This window comes from Vigna unguiculata, chromosome 2 (assembly GCF_037176805.1).
Source record: "Vigna unguiculata cultivar grain cowpea cultivar isolate G323 ecotype 2 chromosome 2, ASM3717680v1, whole genome shotgun sequence".
Classification (NCBI taxonomy): Eukaryota; Viridiplantae; Streptophyta; class Magnoliopsida; order Fabales; family Fabaceae; genus Vigna; species Vigna unguiculata.
Window position 1 is genome coordinate 4,290,820 of NC_140793.1, and position 19,189 is coordinate 4,310,008.

Genomic DNA, 19,189 nt, shown 5'->3' on the forward strand with positions numbered 1-19,189 from the left:
GAATCACATGTTATAATTTTACAATGTCATCCCATATCTATTTTCTTTCATTTTGAATGCTCAACTCTTAAGTATATCATCGATAATCATTACAAGAAAGCTCATAAATAATTATCAATTTTAATAGGAAAAAATATGTTTAATCAATTCTTTTGATTATTAATATTAGTGATTAATTTAGAGACCAATTCATAATAAAAAAATATTTTAATTACTAATAATTTTTAATTTATAAATTAATATATAAATTAATCTTACGGTAACTAATTATATTTTATTAATAATAGTATTATAATAAGAAAAATATGTTATGTTGATTCATTTATTAAATATTATAACTTAAGACTAAAGTAAACTACTTTTCGAAACTCTACCCAATTTTATAATATTGTAATCAGCTACAGTAAAAAGATAAGAAGAGAACCAACTGAATCCAATCAAAATATGAAAATGGATGAATTAAATTATAAAAAAAAATGGATGAATTACAATTAATAAGAGTTCGAGTCCACTATGTATAAGGTTGTTCCCCTTTCTAAGAATCTTCTTTCACTTAGCTGCCGATTGTCTGGTTTGCACTATTAGTATCTAGAAAGTGTCACTAAAAACCAAAAGTTTGAAACGAAATTAAAACATGATTGGTTATATTATGAATTACGTGAAGACAAAGGTTAAGTATTTTTTATGATGATGTCGTAATTTTTACACTTTTTGTTTTAGAAGATGGGAAGAAAAGGGGTGTTAGAATGCATGTTTTTTTCTTCTAATTTTTAAAATTAAGACATAAATTAAGTAATCTACTAACCATGAAAGTGATGTATGGTAGTAATGAAAGATGAGAAATAGGAAGCGTGATTGGATGGACGGCATCATCAACTTTATCTTATTTTGAAGTGATTATCCAATCAACATGCATCATTATTATTTTTCTTTTAGAACACCATTAGTGTAAAAGTTGCATCTAATTAATCAAATTGGGGTGATTAACATCCATGAATAATTAATATTTTTATAATGCAAAGAGATAGAGAGAGAGGTTTCCAATAAAAAAGGAGATAAACTATTGTTAAGAAAAGAGAAGGATATTAATGCGAAAATCAAAAGATTACAAAACTTTGCACTTTTTGTTGTGTTAAAGCATTACTAGAATGAAGTTGTATATGTACCAACCACTACCGCAAATAATATGCTAATATACATGATTCATAATGATGTTAAAGAGAGTTTTTATAAACTACATGTTTATTATGTGTATCATAAATTAGAGAGTGGTTCCAACATATTTTTTTGTATTTTGAGTGTATATAAGATTTATATGATTATTTATTTTTAAACTCCTGGATTTGAAGATAAAATATGGATTAAGTAATAAAAAATTTATTGATTCATTACAACTTTTGACGGAGATGCTGTCAAATGGTAACATTTTGTCAAACTATATTTATTAGAAAAATGAGATATTTTCTTTGATAGGTATAGAATACAAAAGAGAAAAAAAATATGTGTGGTCGTAATTATTGCATACTTGTGACATAGAAATAAGGCAATTTATAATAAACAACAAAATGTTTACTCAAAACATGATAATTAAAAAACACTTGTAATGGTACTCAAGAAGATAAAATTATCAAAATTCCTTTTAACATGAAATCCTATAAAATGTTCCGATATTATGAAAATGTATTTATTGTTAACATGTCACACTTTATGAAAAAAGAAAACAAAAAGTATTGTTGTGTGAGTGACCCTCTTTATTTAATATGATTGTACCGAATTTAGTGATACATAAATTGTAAAGAAGAAAAAAAAATGTATATTGATCTTAAATATCAATAATTAAACAATATACTATAGAAAAGGTTTTGAATACTTGACAATAGAATATCACATAAGGATGTTTATGTATCATTATATTGAATTGTTTTATTCAAATAATGAATTAGTGTAACACATTTTACGTCTAAGAGTTTTTTTTATTGTTTTTAAATCTTGTATGGAATGAAGAAGTCATTTCTAATATGATGGTTTGATTAATAGTTAAAAGTTGACCCTATATGTTGTATAGACATTTAAAAAAATTGTTTAAAATATAAACAACTAAATTAAACATTTAAAAATATAAAAGATCACATTAAATCAAATAGAAATAAATAAATAACTAAATCTATAGTTCACCGTTCTTTAAAAGAATAACTAATAACAAAAGGATCATGTCTCTAATTAATTATGTTTGCACTTTTTGTTGCTTTAAAGTATCACTAGAATGAAGTTCTATTGCACCAGCCACCACCGTAAACGTAATTCATTTTTCTTTCTTTTTTTTAAGGTTGACTACTATACTTTAAAAGTGGCCTATAATTATAATTATAAAAAGTAATGTTAAAAAAAAACAATATTATACTTACCATTTTTTTATTTACAAGATTTTGGAATCTTAATGGTCCCAAAAGTGTCATAGTTCCAAATGACTATAGGATAAGATAATGCATCCATGAATTGTTCATTCCCATTAGACATTTGGATATTTTGTGACAAAATCACTTATGTAGTCTTTGGTTGTCATATGAGAATTCTTTAGTGAATCCTAAAGAAAATGAATTATTTTAGTGAAGAGAAAAAAGAAAAAAAACTGACTAAAGAATTTGATGAAAAAATGAAAACACCCCTTCCTTGTAAAAAATAATTTTGTGCAACTTTTCTACCTAAAGAAAATAGAAAATGTTTTTTTTTTCATTAATTTTCTAGCTTGGTAATAGTTTATTAACCCCAAAAGAAATATCTATATTAGAAAAAAAAAATCTTACCCATAGTTATTTAGTTACCTTGTCATATTTGTTTTCATAAAAAGTCATTTTTCAATTTAGTACTTAATTAATTAGTCTTTCGTTTAAATTTAAAATAAAATTACAGTTTAAAAAATATTTTAAAACTTGCGAACCTTTTATTATTATTATCATTTACAAATTGAAATATATCATTTCTATTTTTATTCATCTTTTTAACATTTGAAATCAAACTTTGCCCCCAAGGACCTTTTTAAAACAATAATTATATCTTAAAATTAAATTAATCATAAATTTTAAATTTAAATGAAAAACGTGTTAATTAATTAGGGATCAAATTGAAATGTGAAATAACTTTTTTATAAGATTACAAATGTTAGGGTTAATACTTTTTTTTAGGAATAATTGTCCTTTTTTCTTTTGTAAAGTGTGGTAGTGTGACCATCCTTAATTAATTCATATTGCTCATCACTAATCTTAACCTATTTATGTATCTTCAACTAATCATATCATATGTATCTTTCAATTGATATGAGATGATTACTCACATTTAACATTAATTAGCATTAATTATAATAAAGTGTTGCATAGATTTAATTGGAAACATTGGATAGAATAGATTGAGTTGAAAAAAAAAAACATCTCCAATAACATCAAATTGGAAAACTATATGACAAATATTTAATTACCAATTAAATTTAAGTTTTTGGTTTGATAACGTGTCGACATTTAATGGTTCCAAAAGTACAATTTAAATTTTGATTGAGAAAAATATGAACAAGTTGGAAGTGGAAGAGTTAGAGTTTTTGAAATTTGAGTCACCGTCACTAACCACTTGCTATATCAAATTGTGTAATGCCATGGTAAGTATCTTAGTTCTTTGTGAATTCATTTTCTTCACCCAACTCCATAAGTCAGCATATTGATATTTAAACATCAACAACAAAACAAAAATATTATCACTAATTAATAGTTGAGAGTTTCAACTTCAAAAATATGCACGCACAACACAACACAACAATTTTAATATGAAAGACCATGGAGAAAGGAACAAATGCAATCACTAGTAATTTGCTCGTAATTAAGCAACTATTGATGCCTCATTACTTCAATTTAATTTAATTGCTTGGATTTATTTTCTTTTTTTCAATTTGGTACAGCCTTAATTTTGTATACTACCACCAAGACCGTTAAACTAATTTAATTTAATTAATTTAAAACAATAAATTTGTCATGTAAAAATACACTTTTGAAGATTTCAATGTATTTAACATGATTTCTCAATTTTTTTCGTCTTAATATAATTGTCATTTTTATTAGAAAAAAATCCATGTAACTCTTTTAGTTAAATGAGTGCTAACACATTTTAGAGAGTAACAATTTTGCAACATGAATTAATGTATATGTGACATTGTAATGTTAACCACTTTGAATATTTATAATGTCATGTTTTATTTACATGGTCACATTTTCATCCTTAAAGAGCTTTAACATGAATCTAATGGAAGAAACTACAATAAATTTTTTTTAGCAAAAATAAAGAGTACATTAAGACCCAAAAAAATTGAAGGACTATATTGAATAATTCTGAAAAAATTAGAACAAAAAATACTCTTAAACCTATATTATAATTTGACATGTCTCTAACATACTACTATCTCATATAAAAAATATTAAACATTGAGATAAAAAGATTCAATAACAAGTAACACAATAAATTAATAGACTTCATTATGATTTTAATATTATCTTAACAAAATGAGTTTTTTATCCTATAAAATTAGTCTATAAAATGGAATATTAATTATATTATCATATCTTATGGATGTGACATATATGAGTATTTATATTCTTAAATTAAATTGATAAATTATTTATCATTTATTTAAAATGTTTAAGTAAAATTTTGTAAGTAAATATTAATTAATATATGATGTGATTGCAAAAGTTATTATAAGGACAGAATATTTTCTGAATAATGTCTTTATAAATAGAGACAGAATGAGTATTATGTTATTTTTTAAGTGACCATAACAACTTCTTAACATAATTATTGTAGTCATTGTCTCTACTACCAACCTCACCCTAAACATAGGCACTAGGCTCATAACAAAATCAAGTCCAAAATTTTAATTTTTGTATATAATTATGTAATATTTTTCATCTTATTTTAATAAGTTAGTTGAAATTATTGTTCATAATATATTTTTTTTATTAACTAAATTGATATGCATAGTTAAAATATTTATTATGTTGAATTGTTTTTGAATCTGTTAATTTACAAAACATAAATGGATATTAAATAATTTGTCACTTTACTGTATCAATATTTAATGGATATATAATAGTATATTTAAAGTATTTATTTCTTAATAAGATAAAAACAAATAATGTAGTAGTAAAAGAAATAAAATCAAAAAGTTATTGTATTGTAAAAATAAAAAATCCACAAGTTTTTATTGTGTTGTGTAGAAAAATGTATTATAAATGTATTGTGTTGTATTGCAAACTTAAAACCATCGTCGTACAGAATAAGGCTTTTAAAAGTCATTATAATCCACGAGTTTTGACATTGGTATTTCAATGCTAAACTTCATAGTTGGTTTCTTTAAGCCCTACCCATACCACACCACGAATTTCGCATTTCCTTTATGCTTTCCCTACTTTCTACTTCCACCACAACATAAAAAAATATGAATACATCTCAATAATATCTTATACTTAACTCAAAATTGTATTCCTAATTATATTAGAATGACAAATAAATTTATATACATAAATATTATTAAAATTGTTTTGATGACACGATCTATTTAAATTGATCGAATGTAAGTATAAACGTAAATAAATCTTATATCATAATATAATAAAGAGATAATATGGGAATATATATATCTCATCTTCTGATATCCGTTCTAAATACTAAAACACTACTAATTTATATAGATTTCATTTGAAATTTGTATAATTATATTTTTTTATTTGATATTAAAGAAAAAAATATGTATATTTTTTTATTACATTATTAATATTTGTTAATCTTTAATGAATATTTGGACAGATATATAATATATACGATAATGAGTATTATATAATTTTCATACATCTCAAATAGCAAGAAGTCATCCTAGAACTGATAATAATCCGAAAGATCTTGTACATATTCTGAAAAGTGAAGGGTTTTATTTAAATAATAGATAAAAGTATTTTAGTAAATGAACTATATCTATGGGGTGAAAAAAAAGAATGTACATAAAATTTGGATAGTTTGCAGGATATCGTATGGTGACAAGAAACACAAAAATATCCGCAGTTTTTCCTTTTTTAACAAAAAGAAGAAAAGTTACATAAACGTCATCTTATCCTATAGTAGTGAATGTCGGTGCTACTGTACAGCATAGTAAGAGATCTGCATACCCTTCTTTCTGGGGGACTAAGATCTTAATCAGGTAAGACATTCAATCTACAGCAAATTCATCTTCTATCAAAATCTCCATATACGGACTACAATTGGTACAAGCTCATAAATTCCTCCACCCTACCTTTCACATCAAAAATCTGATTTCCCATTGCTACATCTTGTCAATTTCACACTGATTTATCTAGACATAGAACTAAATGGCATGACCTACGGATATGTAACTTAAAAATAAACACAAGTGTAATGGATGCTTGCTTACTTAGAACCACCTACACCGGTCTCCTCCTTTGCAACACCATCACTGTTATCAACCATGGTAGCATCTTCCGAGCTGTTCTCGGGTGGCATATTTTCAGCCACATGGTTATCGACAGTTGTAGCCTCCTTGATTTCGTGTGGCATGTCCTCTGCTTGTTGTGGCGTATCACTGTCCTCCGCTTGTTGTGGCATATCACTGCCCTCCGCTTGCTCTAGCATGTCCACGCTGTTTTCGTTATTTTCTGATGGTTCTACTTGACCAGAATAAGGCTCATTTTGATGAAACTCCTGTCTCAACTTTACCTGGAAATATGTAGAAAAAATAATTGAGTCTTTTTGTGAAATAAAACCCAGAAAGAATATAACCTATGGCAAGTAAAGGAGTACAACCAAAGTTCAGCCTGTATTAAAATAAGCTAGCGTAAAAAATATTATCCCACAACAAACATCTCATCGGAATATTCCAGGCATCACGCTTAGAAAAAACGGAAAATAAACTTCACGGAAAATATTCCTTAGCCTGACTTTCTAAAATTTTCGGTCTGGATGAATTTATGTTATTAGAAAAAAGCAGGAAAAGTATCACAATAACTGAAGATAAAATGGAGAACATTTTCTTGTATTATGAGATGTGAGACATACCTGATACAGACTATCTATGATACTCCCCATCTCCTCAATGCCACTGACAAGATGTATATGTTTAGATCCAGGATCTTCAACATCTCGTTCAGTATATGATGTAATTTCATTCAAATTAAGGGCAAGGTGGTCAGGTCTTTTAAGAAGCAGCTGAAATGTCGGTTGCAGCTCATAGCATTGTTCAAAAAGGGAACGACGGCAAAAGACGTACAAACCAAGTCGAGCACGTGACATTGCAACAATCAATCTTCTTACATCACGTAGGTGACCAACAAATCGAGTACGCACAAGAGATAGCAATATAAAATCATTTTGCTGACCTTGAAACTTGTCCACTGTAGTAACCTGAGAGCAGTCATTTATAGAAAACTGACATAATTAAGAATCAAAACTGAAAAAATGTACAACAATTTCAGAGATGTTTTCTCCAAAGTCCAAAACATCATATAAGAAAATGGTATCAGTATGCAAGGTATGACTTGAGTGCGACATTGGAAGTATGCATGGGGTTTTACAAAGCTTTGGGCTCTCCAACTTCAATAGCTAGTTTTTTGTGGTGTGGTTTAAATATATTTACCAAAAGTAAAATAACCTTCCCTGAAAGACAATGACACTACCCTTCCCCTCCCGTCTAATTTTAAAAATGACCCACTCCTCCCATGAGAAATGAATATGGGCTAGGGTAAACAAGCTACTTGCAGGTATTTTTCTTTATAAAATATCCACAGCATCATCTGCAATGTAATCAGTTCTTAACCCTACAATCAAATTGGGAAGTTTAGAAGGTGAAATGAACAATATAGGTAAAAACGATCCAAAGCTGATAACAGGCATGTTTAAAACATCATTACGTCTTCTAAAATACAAAACTCAATAATATGGCGTTAAAGTTAGTAGTTGGTGACACAGAAAGTGAAAGGGAAAGGAAAAGTGTCAGGATCATACCTTGCTTGGAGTGTATGATGTTTAAAACATCATTAACACCACCTTCCATCAAAGAAACAACTTTGAAATTTGATCTAAAATATAAATTAAAAGTAAAGAATGAGAAACATACCTTGCTTGGAGGACCAATGAAATGATATGGAACACATCTCCTATTTATAACATCTCGGATGAGAAGTTTCTGACCATTGTAAGTAGTCAAAATGGATATCTTATTTGCAGGATACCCTAAAAGACGCATGTATATATAGACACTGACAACATATTCTGCTTCTCCCTCATTTTGGTAAAACCAAGGGGATGGAGTCGTCTCCCCCTTAGCAAGGTAATCGGGAACATCCACTAACTGATAATCATAAGCAAATCCAGCATTTGCCCTTTTGAATATGACTTCTTCCTTTACAGAAGGAAGGTCTCCCAATTCTCTGTATCTCCAATTGTAAAGTTTAGCTATACTTGGCCTGGCTCTTCCTTGAGCATTTAGCTCAATGTAAGGAATGCCCAATCGGACAAACCTGGTAAATAGACTCTGATCCATGTGACTGTACTTCTGAAAAGCCATATTCTTCACAACAGGAGGTAACTGGTGATGATCACCAATCAGAATACAGCGTTTAAGCCGTGCATGACCATCCTCTTGCCGCTGGAGTAACATTGGAATGAAAGTCTCAATTTCTAAAATTTGGGCACTTTCTTCCATTAACAAGTTGTCATACTTAAAACCTAACTGGAGGAAATCTTTCCTCTTTAGTGCTGCATGGGTGCAAGTCATAGCCACAATCTTAGCCTGCTTGGTCATTAAATAGTTAGCCCTATCAGCAGTTGACTTAAGTAATTCGAATGCCCGGCACTCTTCAAGTTCTTGAAACACGGTTTTAAGATGACAAAAGCACCCCATAGCAGCTCGCATATCTTTCTCAAAAGACTCGCCTGTAAATACGGGAAGTGGTGTATCAGAGAAGAACTCTTTGAAGGGGAAACGATCTCGAACAAATGTTGACTTTTCTTTATTCTCAGCACAAGCAGCAAGAAATTGCTCCCAGCGTGAATAAACATGAAGTAACCAAAAGTATCCTGCAGTTTCACAAGTGTAACCCACATCCTCTGGTAATTGAAGAGATCTTGCCAGTCTCTCCACTTCACTCAGCAATTCTAACCGTCTCACAAGCATAGCATTAACGCGACCCTGCCGACTAAAATCAAGATCAGTTGCTAGCTCTTGTTCTCCTTGACCAAGTCGAAGAAGATACCGTGCAGGAACATCTCTCTATAAAACAAAAAGAATTAAATGAAACAAGTGTCAAACTTACATAAAGAAGACAGAATTAATAAAAAAAGAAGTTACCAAGTTCAAAGTTAGAACCCTCATTAGAAAAGGTTATTCCCAACAAGAAAACAACACTAAAACCAGGTTCAATTTCAAGAAAACTAAACATTTGGTTGGAAAAAAAAAACAGTAAGAAAATAACAGACTAATGAAAAAAGCATAAATGATGAAGCCCAAAAATTTCTTAAACTGCAGAGAACGGGAAATATGGAACTATGTTTGGTAGTTATGAGTGATAAAGGGTTGTATGGAAGATAAAAAACTAATATGATCAGAAGCTTTATCAGAAGTTAAAAGAGAAACTCCAGAGATCATTCCAAATGTACTTCAATCTGCAGCAAATCATCCCTTTCACTGTCTGAGTTTCCCTTGAAGTTCTCAGCCACTTCCATGTTGCCGTTGGAGTACAAAATAATCCAGAGAAACATGACATGCTGGCACCAAAACTTCCCCCATATATTATTCCCTACTTTGGAATTGTTTTCGTATATTTGATTTGTTCCAAAGGATCGTCAGTTGGTGATAATTTTAGAGGACTTACATAGGACCATAATTTGCATTAGTTGGATGCATCAGATTCAATAAAAGCTAGAAATTTTACTAGTTAAGTATTGCCTCTAGAGCTCATACGGGAACAAGTAGTTCATCTACCGTTTCATTGTTGGAACTGTTTAACTTTTTTGAACAGGTTAACTTGTCAGAATAATTTAACTTATTTTTTCAATACTTATTTGTCAGCTGGGTGTAGTAGTTGAAGATCTCACATGATCTAGAGATGTAACCAAATTTACAACAAATAAATGGTGCAACCTCACCTTACAATTCCAAGTTGTGAAGTTGTGTTAGGATACCCTAACTATTGGCCTGTCATGCTACCACTATCAAGTCACCCATAAATTTTTATTTCTGACACCACAGATATTTTGTCCTCAATGTGAGGGGATATGTTAAAGATATTATATCAAGTAGAGATATACCCAAATTATAGTACATAAGTGGGTATAAATCTTACCTTACAAGTCAGTTTTGTAAGACTAAGTTAAATTTAAGTCTACTTTCTAAAAATAGTCCTTTTAGTCTTTTCAATTGTTCTCTTTTGTTTTTGTGATGTAAGGATTGTTACAAACACATGAACCAGCTAAGATAAATCCATCTGGTAATATTCTTTCCATATTTTCCACTTTGTTTGTCATTGCCCAATTAGAACATTGTTTGCCTCTATCTTTCTATTCATTGGAAGTGTTGGAGATCCCACATTCACTAGGAATAAGGTTAGATTGTAATATATAAGCAGGATGTTATCCTCATTTTTCAAGCCAGATTTGTAAGTTTGAGTTAGGAATAAACTCACTTACTAAGATGGTATTAGAGTCTATCCTAGTCAAGTTCTTTGGTGTTATTATGACACTATTATTGGACTCCTGTTAGACTACCCTTAAATATCTAATCCATGCTCAAGATGTTCATTTATATGCATGAGGGGATATGTTGGAAATCTCGCATCAACTAAGATCAAGGTCAGATTGTAATATATAAGTAAGGTGCAATCCTAATTTTTCAAGCTGATTTTGTAAAGTTGAGTTAAGCATAAATTCACTTGCTAAGAGGAAGAGATTAAAAAGTTGGATAAGTTATACTTAATTATGATCCTTGGTGCCATGAATCACAACAACATGGCAGTGGCGATTGCAGATTCTTCGTGGCAGCCCATAAATACATGAATTAGCTAATAGATAAATCCATCTCTTAGGCATCTTTTTCCATATTTGAAGGGCATATTTGACCAATCTACAGAGTTATTAGTTTTATTACACATTTCCAGTTCAGTTTGTATGCTTTTTTTAGCAGTTTTTGTCCTTTTTTCATTTGCATCTATCCATTCTTAATAAATTCTTGGTATATGAAGAAAAGAAGGCTTCTAACTAACTTTTGCACAAGGTGTTTGTTTGAATAAATTCTTTACAAGGATTTATAAGAAAATATTAAAGCAAAAAAAAGAAATCCAAAAGTTAAAATTAAATTATGCATAAGCTAATTTGAAAAAACCCTCTTCTATATTTTGTAAAAAGTTGTTTTTAACTTGTTCATAAGCTAATTTTAGCCTTCAATGAAGCTTGTTTCATTTTTTCTCTCTGTTTTCTTTTCCTACAAGCACATATGAAAAATGTATACAAACAAGTCCAATGTCTCTTAGACCCCTAATCATTGTAAATGATTAGACTTAATTAACTAATCTAAGTTATAGAACAATGACTACGATGCTTGAAGTATCTAATATTCTAAAATAATTAACAACAATTACTAAAACACTTCATTGATTTTATCCTCAATCAATTCATTACCAAACATATTCCACATACCAATTACAAAGCTTATAGTACGTGAGCAAATATAAGGTTATTTCCAATAGTTGCTTGAACCACTGAGCTCTAGACCACAACACAGTAAACTTATCCTTGCTTCAAGGCTTCCCCTACCATAAATAGGTACATAGTAATAATTTCATATACTAGGACATTAACTGTTAAATGTTAATCAAATTCAAATCACAAAACATTTAACGAGGAGGAGAAAAAAAATTCACCTGCATTATCTTCTCAAATAGGTCATTCAAAGCCTGATTTGAATGAGTAATTATCAAGGTTCTTTGAGAAGGACAATTATGATAAAGAACATTCAGAATTTGTACAGCTGTATCAGTCTTTCCTGTACCAGGTGGTCCCACAACCATCGTTAAACCGGGCTGAATGCCGGAGATAATTGCTTCAACCTGCTTGCAGAAACATTTGACATTATCATTAATATTACTCCTGTACTCAGAGATGGAGAATATGATAAAGTAAATGGTGGGAAATGTATATGGGGAATTTGCTCATCTGCAGTTGAACTGTAGCCAGAGAGAAAGGAAGAACAGAAGCTACACAATTTTTTAAAATGTGTGAACCAGGTTTTCCTTTACTTGCCCTCTCCAGCTGCAGCTACTGACAGAAAGCTAATGTAGCAAGAAAAATAAAAACAATCCAATTTCTTTGCAAATTAGTAGAACAACCATCAACAGAGCACCACACAAGGTAAACATAATCTTATTCTGTAACACAGAGTAATGAGGAAGCCTAGAAGATATGGGCCATCCTCTACCAAATGCATGAGAAAACTACATAGATTCCACATTGCTATAGAACCATGGGCTCCTTGTTCTTGTAAAAAATTTTTGAAAGGTTGCATACCTCACAAACTATCCATTTCACATTACCCACAATACTAAAGGGAAAAAGAACATGAAATGTGATGCTAACTACACTCATAACGAATCAAGAAACAGAAGCGCTGCTATAGCATCAATGTACAAGTTCCAAACCTACGTAGGTTAGCTCCGCAACATGTATGAAAACACAAGCACAATATTTGTACATTCCAGGTGAATCAAATTAGCCACATGAATAAATTGAATTTTGGTCAAATAATCGCAATCAACTACAGTTAGGGAAGCAAGAGGCAGAGTAAGATAAAAACAAAAATCAGTATGCATGAAACGTGAAAATATATGATTGAGATCAAGAGCTGAATGCACCTGAGTAGGAGTAAATCTAACTGAATTTTGTTTAGGCTGGTCTTGAGGATATGGACCAGGATCTGGAGGAGTATATGCCTCAATAATTAGTGTTTCTTTCTGATAATTAGTATCAGCCGTATTGATACCATTTGTAGCACCAGCAGTAGACATAGCCTTCCCAGTAAGAGATCCATTGCTTGGTTTGAGTGTTCTCGGAAGCTTGATCTTAAAAGGAGGCCTTGGGTTCAAATTTTCTGTGCCATTGGAATTAATAAAAGACACCTGAAGGATAGAGTAAATGAGAGGAAATCCCACAATCACCAAAATTTCATACCAGAATCCCGAATGAAAAACATCAACCACACCCATGCAACAAAAATTTTATGAATTTGAAAACAAAATACTCACCTCATAATCCACAAAACTTTCTTTCAAGTGATCAGCATCAACAAAAGTATCTTTGAAATCTACTGTCTCTAATAGATCAGGCATATTAGTCCACTGCGCAGCAGAAGGATCCCCATAACCGAGAAAAATGTTTTCCAACCACTTAGGAACAATGCAGTATTCATTCATTAAATCCCTTATTGATTCTAAGATGGCTTTAAAATTGTTTTCTTTTGGCTTCCTCCTTATCAACACATTAAATGTACCATAAACATCGTCTGCCCCTTTCTCGGCAATATTACTTACATCCATGTGATATTGTGCTGTATCCAAAGCCACAGTTACTGTTCGCAGTTCCCCTTTCGGTGGTTTCCACTCATCACGTTTAATCCTTCCAGAAAAATCATTCATAAGGTTTCCTTCCTCATCCCGAATCTCAATAACTTCACATCCACGTACATATTGTAGGCCAAGCTTCTGTGGAACGCTAGCCTTGTCTTCTTCTTCTGCACTAAGAGGCTCAAATGATGGACGAATAGATAGTAAAAACAATACATCATGTTCTTTGAGTGCATCCCATTCTGATCTAATCTGTGCTCTGTAGCTGGAAATACTATAAGTAACTTCTGCAGTCACAGATGATGGTTTGACTTCTCCAATGTTAGGTTGTTTAACTTCAGAAATTTTGAATTCTTTGATTGGCACTCCCATTCTTGACCAACCACGAAAAGCAGTTTCTCCATCATTATTAATATATGCAAGAAGATGTGGAACAGCTTCCTGAATGTCTTCACGTATCTCATATGTTGATTCAAGTCTAAAAAGATTAAAATTTCGAAGAAGATAATCATGAAGTGTTAAGAACTGTAAGTTCAGCTTTGGTAATGCTAAACAGCCTTCTCCTGAGTAATTTATGCTAGGTACAACACTTTCATCCCACATAATCTGCTCATTTGGGTAAAGGGGAAGAGCATTAATAGCTTCTTTTTGAGATTGTTGCTTCTCAAAATAGGATACCATTACTTCAATAAGAAAATCAACCCTCTCTGACCAGGGGTCTTCCTTAGAGACCAGTTTGAGCTGCATAATAGAACGATGTCAAAAAACAAAGTATGTGCTATTGAAAATCACGCATGGTGCATTCTTGCAAACATCAAAATTCCATTTCTAAAATTAATCAACATAACTGTTGCATGAAAAAATGGAGACACGTACATTAAAATATCAGTTAACCCCATTACTATACAGTAAATATAACAAAAGATCACCTCTCCTTATGATAATAAACAGAGGAAGCCAGTATGCATTTTAAAAGGGAGGGCTAAGCAAGCTTTTACATTCAGGAGGAGGACCTCACAATTATCTGGACAGTTATAAAAATGACAACCATATTGGAAAATATTAAAGATAAAAGATACCGCAAAACTGAGAAAAAAAAAAAGTGATATGAAATAAGAAAGGAAGAAGAAGAAGAAGAAGAGAAAGAAGAAGTGAACTATTTAAGTGAAATAACTATAATCACTAGCAATAGTGATAAAAATTAGCAATCAATTCTAACTCTCAACATTCATATGCAGTACAGGAAAATTGAAGACCCAAATCAATATTATAAGAAATAGAAGAGTCAAGTTATTCCATTAGCATACCTTACAGCAAACAAACTCCCTTAACTCCTCCGGAGAAAGAACAGACAATTTCTTGGACAGATTAGCACGTTTGTGAATAGAACCAATGTTAGTCAAAGCAAGTTCCCGCAGCTACAACCACAAAAAAAAATATGAAATCTTGTACACAAACATGAAATTAAGGGAAGGTAGAATGAAGAATGACATGATATTAAAGTAATACATATTATATTAGAGTAGGACTTTAGTATATTGTGTTCATTCAGATTAAATTATATCTAAGGTCCCACCTTTTCCATCTTTTTAAAGGCAAGAAGCTGGAAAGACTGCAACCGACTGTAATGAGTTTCAAGAACCTCATGATCTGTTAACTGTGTTCCTGTATGATCATTAATCTCAAACCCTTCATAGAATTGCAGCAAATCAACCAACTGGGCAAAAAGTTTCCCTTTTTCATGCCTATAGAGTGCACTTAAATGACATTTTGCAACTACAGCTACATCAGCCACAAGAGGCCTCAAATACCTACAAATCAGAATTAGAGTCAGAAAATATTTGATCTGTAAGACTAGACAAAAAAAGGATAGTATCTACAACAATTCCATCTTCCTCCAAGCGTTTAAGAATTGGATCCATTTTAAGTTCAACCACAATTGCCAGGAAGGAATAAAAATTTGCCAATTTAAATCATGGAAGTAACTTAGATACCATTAATAACACTACCAAAATATATAAGTAAAATTTAAAATATATCATTTGCAGTATTAGAAAAAAACAACATAGACCTCCCTTAAACAGGAAACACTACAGATAGTCAAAACAAAATACCTCCTCGTTGGTAATTGACTCAACAGGTCAATTAGAAATTCCATAAACCTCTCACAGTACAGGACACAAGCATCATTAACAAGCCCGGAACCAGTACCATCAAGCATTTCATCGTCCCCACCAGAAAATTGTTTCTGAGGAAATACTTGTGAATCCAGTATCTAAAAAGAAATACAATAAACAGAAATTCAGCACAATACTTTCAAGTAAAAATATTTTGTTACAAGGAAAACATTACACATTGTAGTGTACATTCAAACTTTTTAACAAACAATACCTCAAGAAATTCTTCTATGAGGTTTCTCACGAACATCACTTCAACTGTAGTTGAGGGATCTAAATGTAATCCACCTCCTTTCACAGGCTCCTTCTTTATCATCCTTTTCCATTTCTTGATCAAACCAGGATTAAGACAAAGCTCCATCTACATAGGTGAAGACCAACGTCCCAAATGGCATTTAGCATGCAAACAATAAAATTTAACATTAATCATAAAATTAAGAATATGACTAACAAGGTAATGTTTCATCAACACATAAATTGATTTTATTCAATCTTACCTGAAAACGACCATAAGATAAACTGTGCCAAGATTTCAAACTTGCTAGTCTCAATATTGTCCTGCTAACAACCTCATCTTCCAAACTCTGCAATGCAAAGTATTAGCTTAGCTACATTTAACAATGATCTACGGGCCTATTAGGTTCACTATAACTATTACAGTTATAATGGGAAAGCAGGATGTATGGAACAGAATAATATGTCCATTCCTAGAATCACTCTTGTTAGGCATCTTAAATATTGATAGTCCATTTTGTTTCGTTTCTGTTGGACTTCCTTATTAATTCTCCAAGTAGCACCAACTGACAATCATTAACAAGAAGCCAAACTGCAAACACGCCCGTTCAAGATGGGATGATGGATTGCCACATGTACAGCAACAGAATTTGATGACTTGAGAATTTGGAAATTATTTTCTTCCTTTAGGTTATTTTCTTCCATGATCACAACTTTCGCCAAAATTAAATCGGAAATGATGCACTCCTATTATATGTCTCAAGGTTAAGGAGATCTAGCAAAACAAAAGATATTTGAACAGTGCTGAAGACGTGAAGACTGCGTAAAGCAGTAGTAACTCAACAACAATGTAAGCCTCTACTTCAAGTTATGATATGCCTCCATACACACAGTCAAATAAAAATATATGATTAAATTAAAGTCAACAAAAAGTGTGCATGATCTAAAGTAAGAGAAAAGGCGCAGGTGCCCAAGTAAGCCTACCTGAAAGGCATTTATCATGAAAACTAGATAATTTATCTTCTCTGCTATACTCAGCTCCCGTCCCTACAGTCAGATTAAACACAAGGCTTAGCAGCAATGTCATAACTAACATGGGATTCTAATTGTAGAGTCAAATGCCACGGTTCACACAAAGAAAAGAGCGGAATGAAAACTGTAAAGCAAAGGTTATAAAAACACTTTAAAAGGGTCAAGGTTCAACCGTAACATCAAGGTTGTTCGACCTAAGTGACAGAATTGCTGCAACAATTGTGGCTGTATTGACTAAATTAGAGTGCAAGTTGCCGCAATGTCAAGGACTGCATTGCAACGAAACTAGAAAATCCAACTAAACAAGAAAAATTGATGCGACGGATACCTCCTTTAAGCGAAGAACCCTCTCAAGAAAGCCTTTGAAAGCGTCTTTCCTCTGATGGAAGCAAGTCCAAGCAGCAACATTCTCACGAAACTGGAAGCAAGGCAAACAATATAAGTAAAACATGAATGAAACTGAGATGAAACAACGCAACACGAGGACGAGAAAGAGAAGAGAAGAGAGAGGACCTTCTCGTTGACCATGATGATGATGGACATCACGTGCTCGAAGGTGGCAGTGAGAGGATCGAAATGAGGCCACAAATAATTCTCGAGATACTGGCTAACCTCCAGAATCATAACGCGTTGCAAGGGCACGGGTTTGGAACCCTCCTTCACCAACAATTCGGTCTCGTAGATTTTGCGAACCAGGTCAGGGTCCAGCTCCTTCTTCTCCCTCGTCGCCGCTGCTTCGCCGCTCGTCAACCAGTTCGCCTCCGCAATCTTCGTCAGCCGGTCGCGCTGAATCTCCGACAGAGTGATGCTGCTCGTAACGGCACCACTGCCACCAGAGGTTACATTACCTACCGCTTTGGGCTCCGCCGGCGTCGCAACCGGGTACTCGGCGACGCGGTGGCGGCGGAAATCATATGTCCCCGTCCCGTAAACCTTGGTCATGATGGTTGCAAGGGTAGGGGAAGTAGTGAAATTAGGGTTTTGCGGGTTAAACCCTACACAAACCAAATACGCTTTTCTTTTGTTTTGGCTCTTAAGATTTACGTCTGCATACGGCAGTTAGTGAGCATCCACTCTCCACTGGGCAAGATTTAGTGTTGGTTCTAAGCGCGCAGAGCATTCGATCTGTTTATTTAAACGGAATGATGCTTTAAAAGTTTTGTCCCAAAGGTGCATCATACTACTACTTCCCTTCACCATTTTCTACTACTACTTGTTAATCAATATTAATAAATTATAAAATTAAATGTATATTACAATCTTTGCTATATTTTATTAATTATTAATAACAAAATATTAAAACCTTCAAAATCAAAATCATTTGCTGTCAAATTTTGTCTTCTATGATTTTCGAAGGTAAATCCATTTTAATTTCAAATGTACCACACCTAGTCGGCCTAACTAAGTTATATCCATAAAATTTGTCTACGTAACCACCAATGACGCAAATAATAATTATCATGTATGAACGAATGATAAGTACCCAGCCCAGACCGTCAAAGAAATAACCGGCCTAAGCTGCTAACTGAGAATAATTAAACACGAACTTAGCAATAACTTAGCATATTCAGGACACTACCAGTAAGGCCCTTGGGACCCACGATATTCGAATTAAGGAGCCTGGATCATGACCTAAGCCTACCTATGACCCAAGCAGGAGCCCAGCCCATGACGTGGCAGGACATAATTAATAAACCTATAAATAAGCATAGACCTCAACAATTAAAGGTACGCATTCATTACTCTCCTAATTACGAGATTTGACTTTCTAAGAGATTTTGCTGACTTGAGCATCAGAGTCTCTTCTGCAGGTAACCCCTTGGATCCAAACCAATTCACACCAAGATATCCACAGGCGACATGTATCAGCCGGGAGGAAGCCTACTGAGGAGATTGCGGACCAGAGTAAGGTAACGCTTATGTATGGCATATCTTATTTGTTCTCTACAGGAATAATTGGCGCCCACCGTGGGACACGAGATAATACCTTACGGACCAACTCGCATTCTTCCGAAGATGGTTTCTACCTGCAACAGAGCAGGAGTTAACAAGCAAGCTGGAGCAGGTCCCTCAGGACCTACTAACATCAAA

General features: G+C 32.5%; 1 protein-coding gene across 1 annotated transcript; it reads right to left on the bottom strand.

Moving 5' to 3' along the window:
- Positions 1–6,087: 6,087 nt before the first annotated feature.
- EMB2765 (P-loop containing nucleoside triphosphate hydrolases superfamily protein) lies at positions 6,088–18,272 on the bottom strand. The gene is made up of 14 exons (XM_028058376.2): positions 17,612–18,272; positions 17,427–17,516; positions 17,051–17,113; positions 16,330–16,416; positions 16,047–16,193; positions 15,770–15,930; positions 15,232–15,466; positions 14,963–15,073; positions 13,338–14,396; positions 12,948–13,211; positions 11,961–12,146; positions 8,162–9,316; positions 7,105–7,449; positions 6,088–6,765 (listed from the first exon to the last, which is right to left on the bottom strand). Exons 1-14 carry the CDS (start codon positions 18,038–18,040, stop codon positions 6,460–6,462), a joined length of 4,638 nt encoding a protein of 1,545 aa, XP_027914177.1. The 5' UTR covers positions 18,041–18,272; the 3' UTR covers positions 6,088–6,459.
- Between the last annotated feature and the right edge of the window lie 917 nt (positions 18,273–19,189).

What these genes read in the sequence shown, in the direction of transcription:
- EMB2765 (XM_028058376.2), bottom strand. Translation starts at nt 18,040, where the DNA reads ATGACCAAGGTTTACGGGACGGGGACATATGATTTCCGCCGCCACCGC. An exon ending in TATTTGAGAAGATAATGCAG is followed by an intron (nt 9,317 to 11,960) that starts GTGAATTTTTTT and finishes TTTGTTTTATAG; the next exon opens with AGAGATGTTCCTGCACGGTA. An exon ending in TCATTGGTCCTCCAAGCAAG is followed by an intron (nt 7,450 to 8,161) that starts GTATGTTTCTCA and finishes GACTGCTCTCAG; the next exon opens with GTTACTACAGTGGACAAGTT.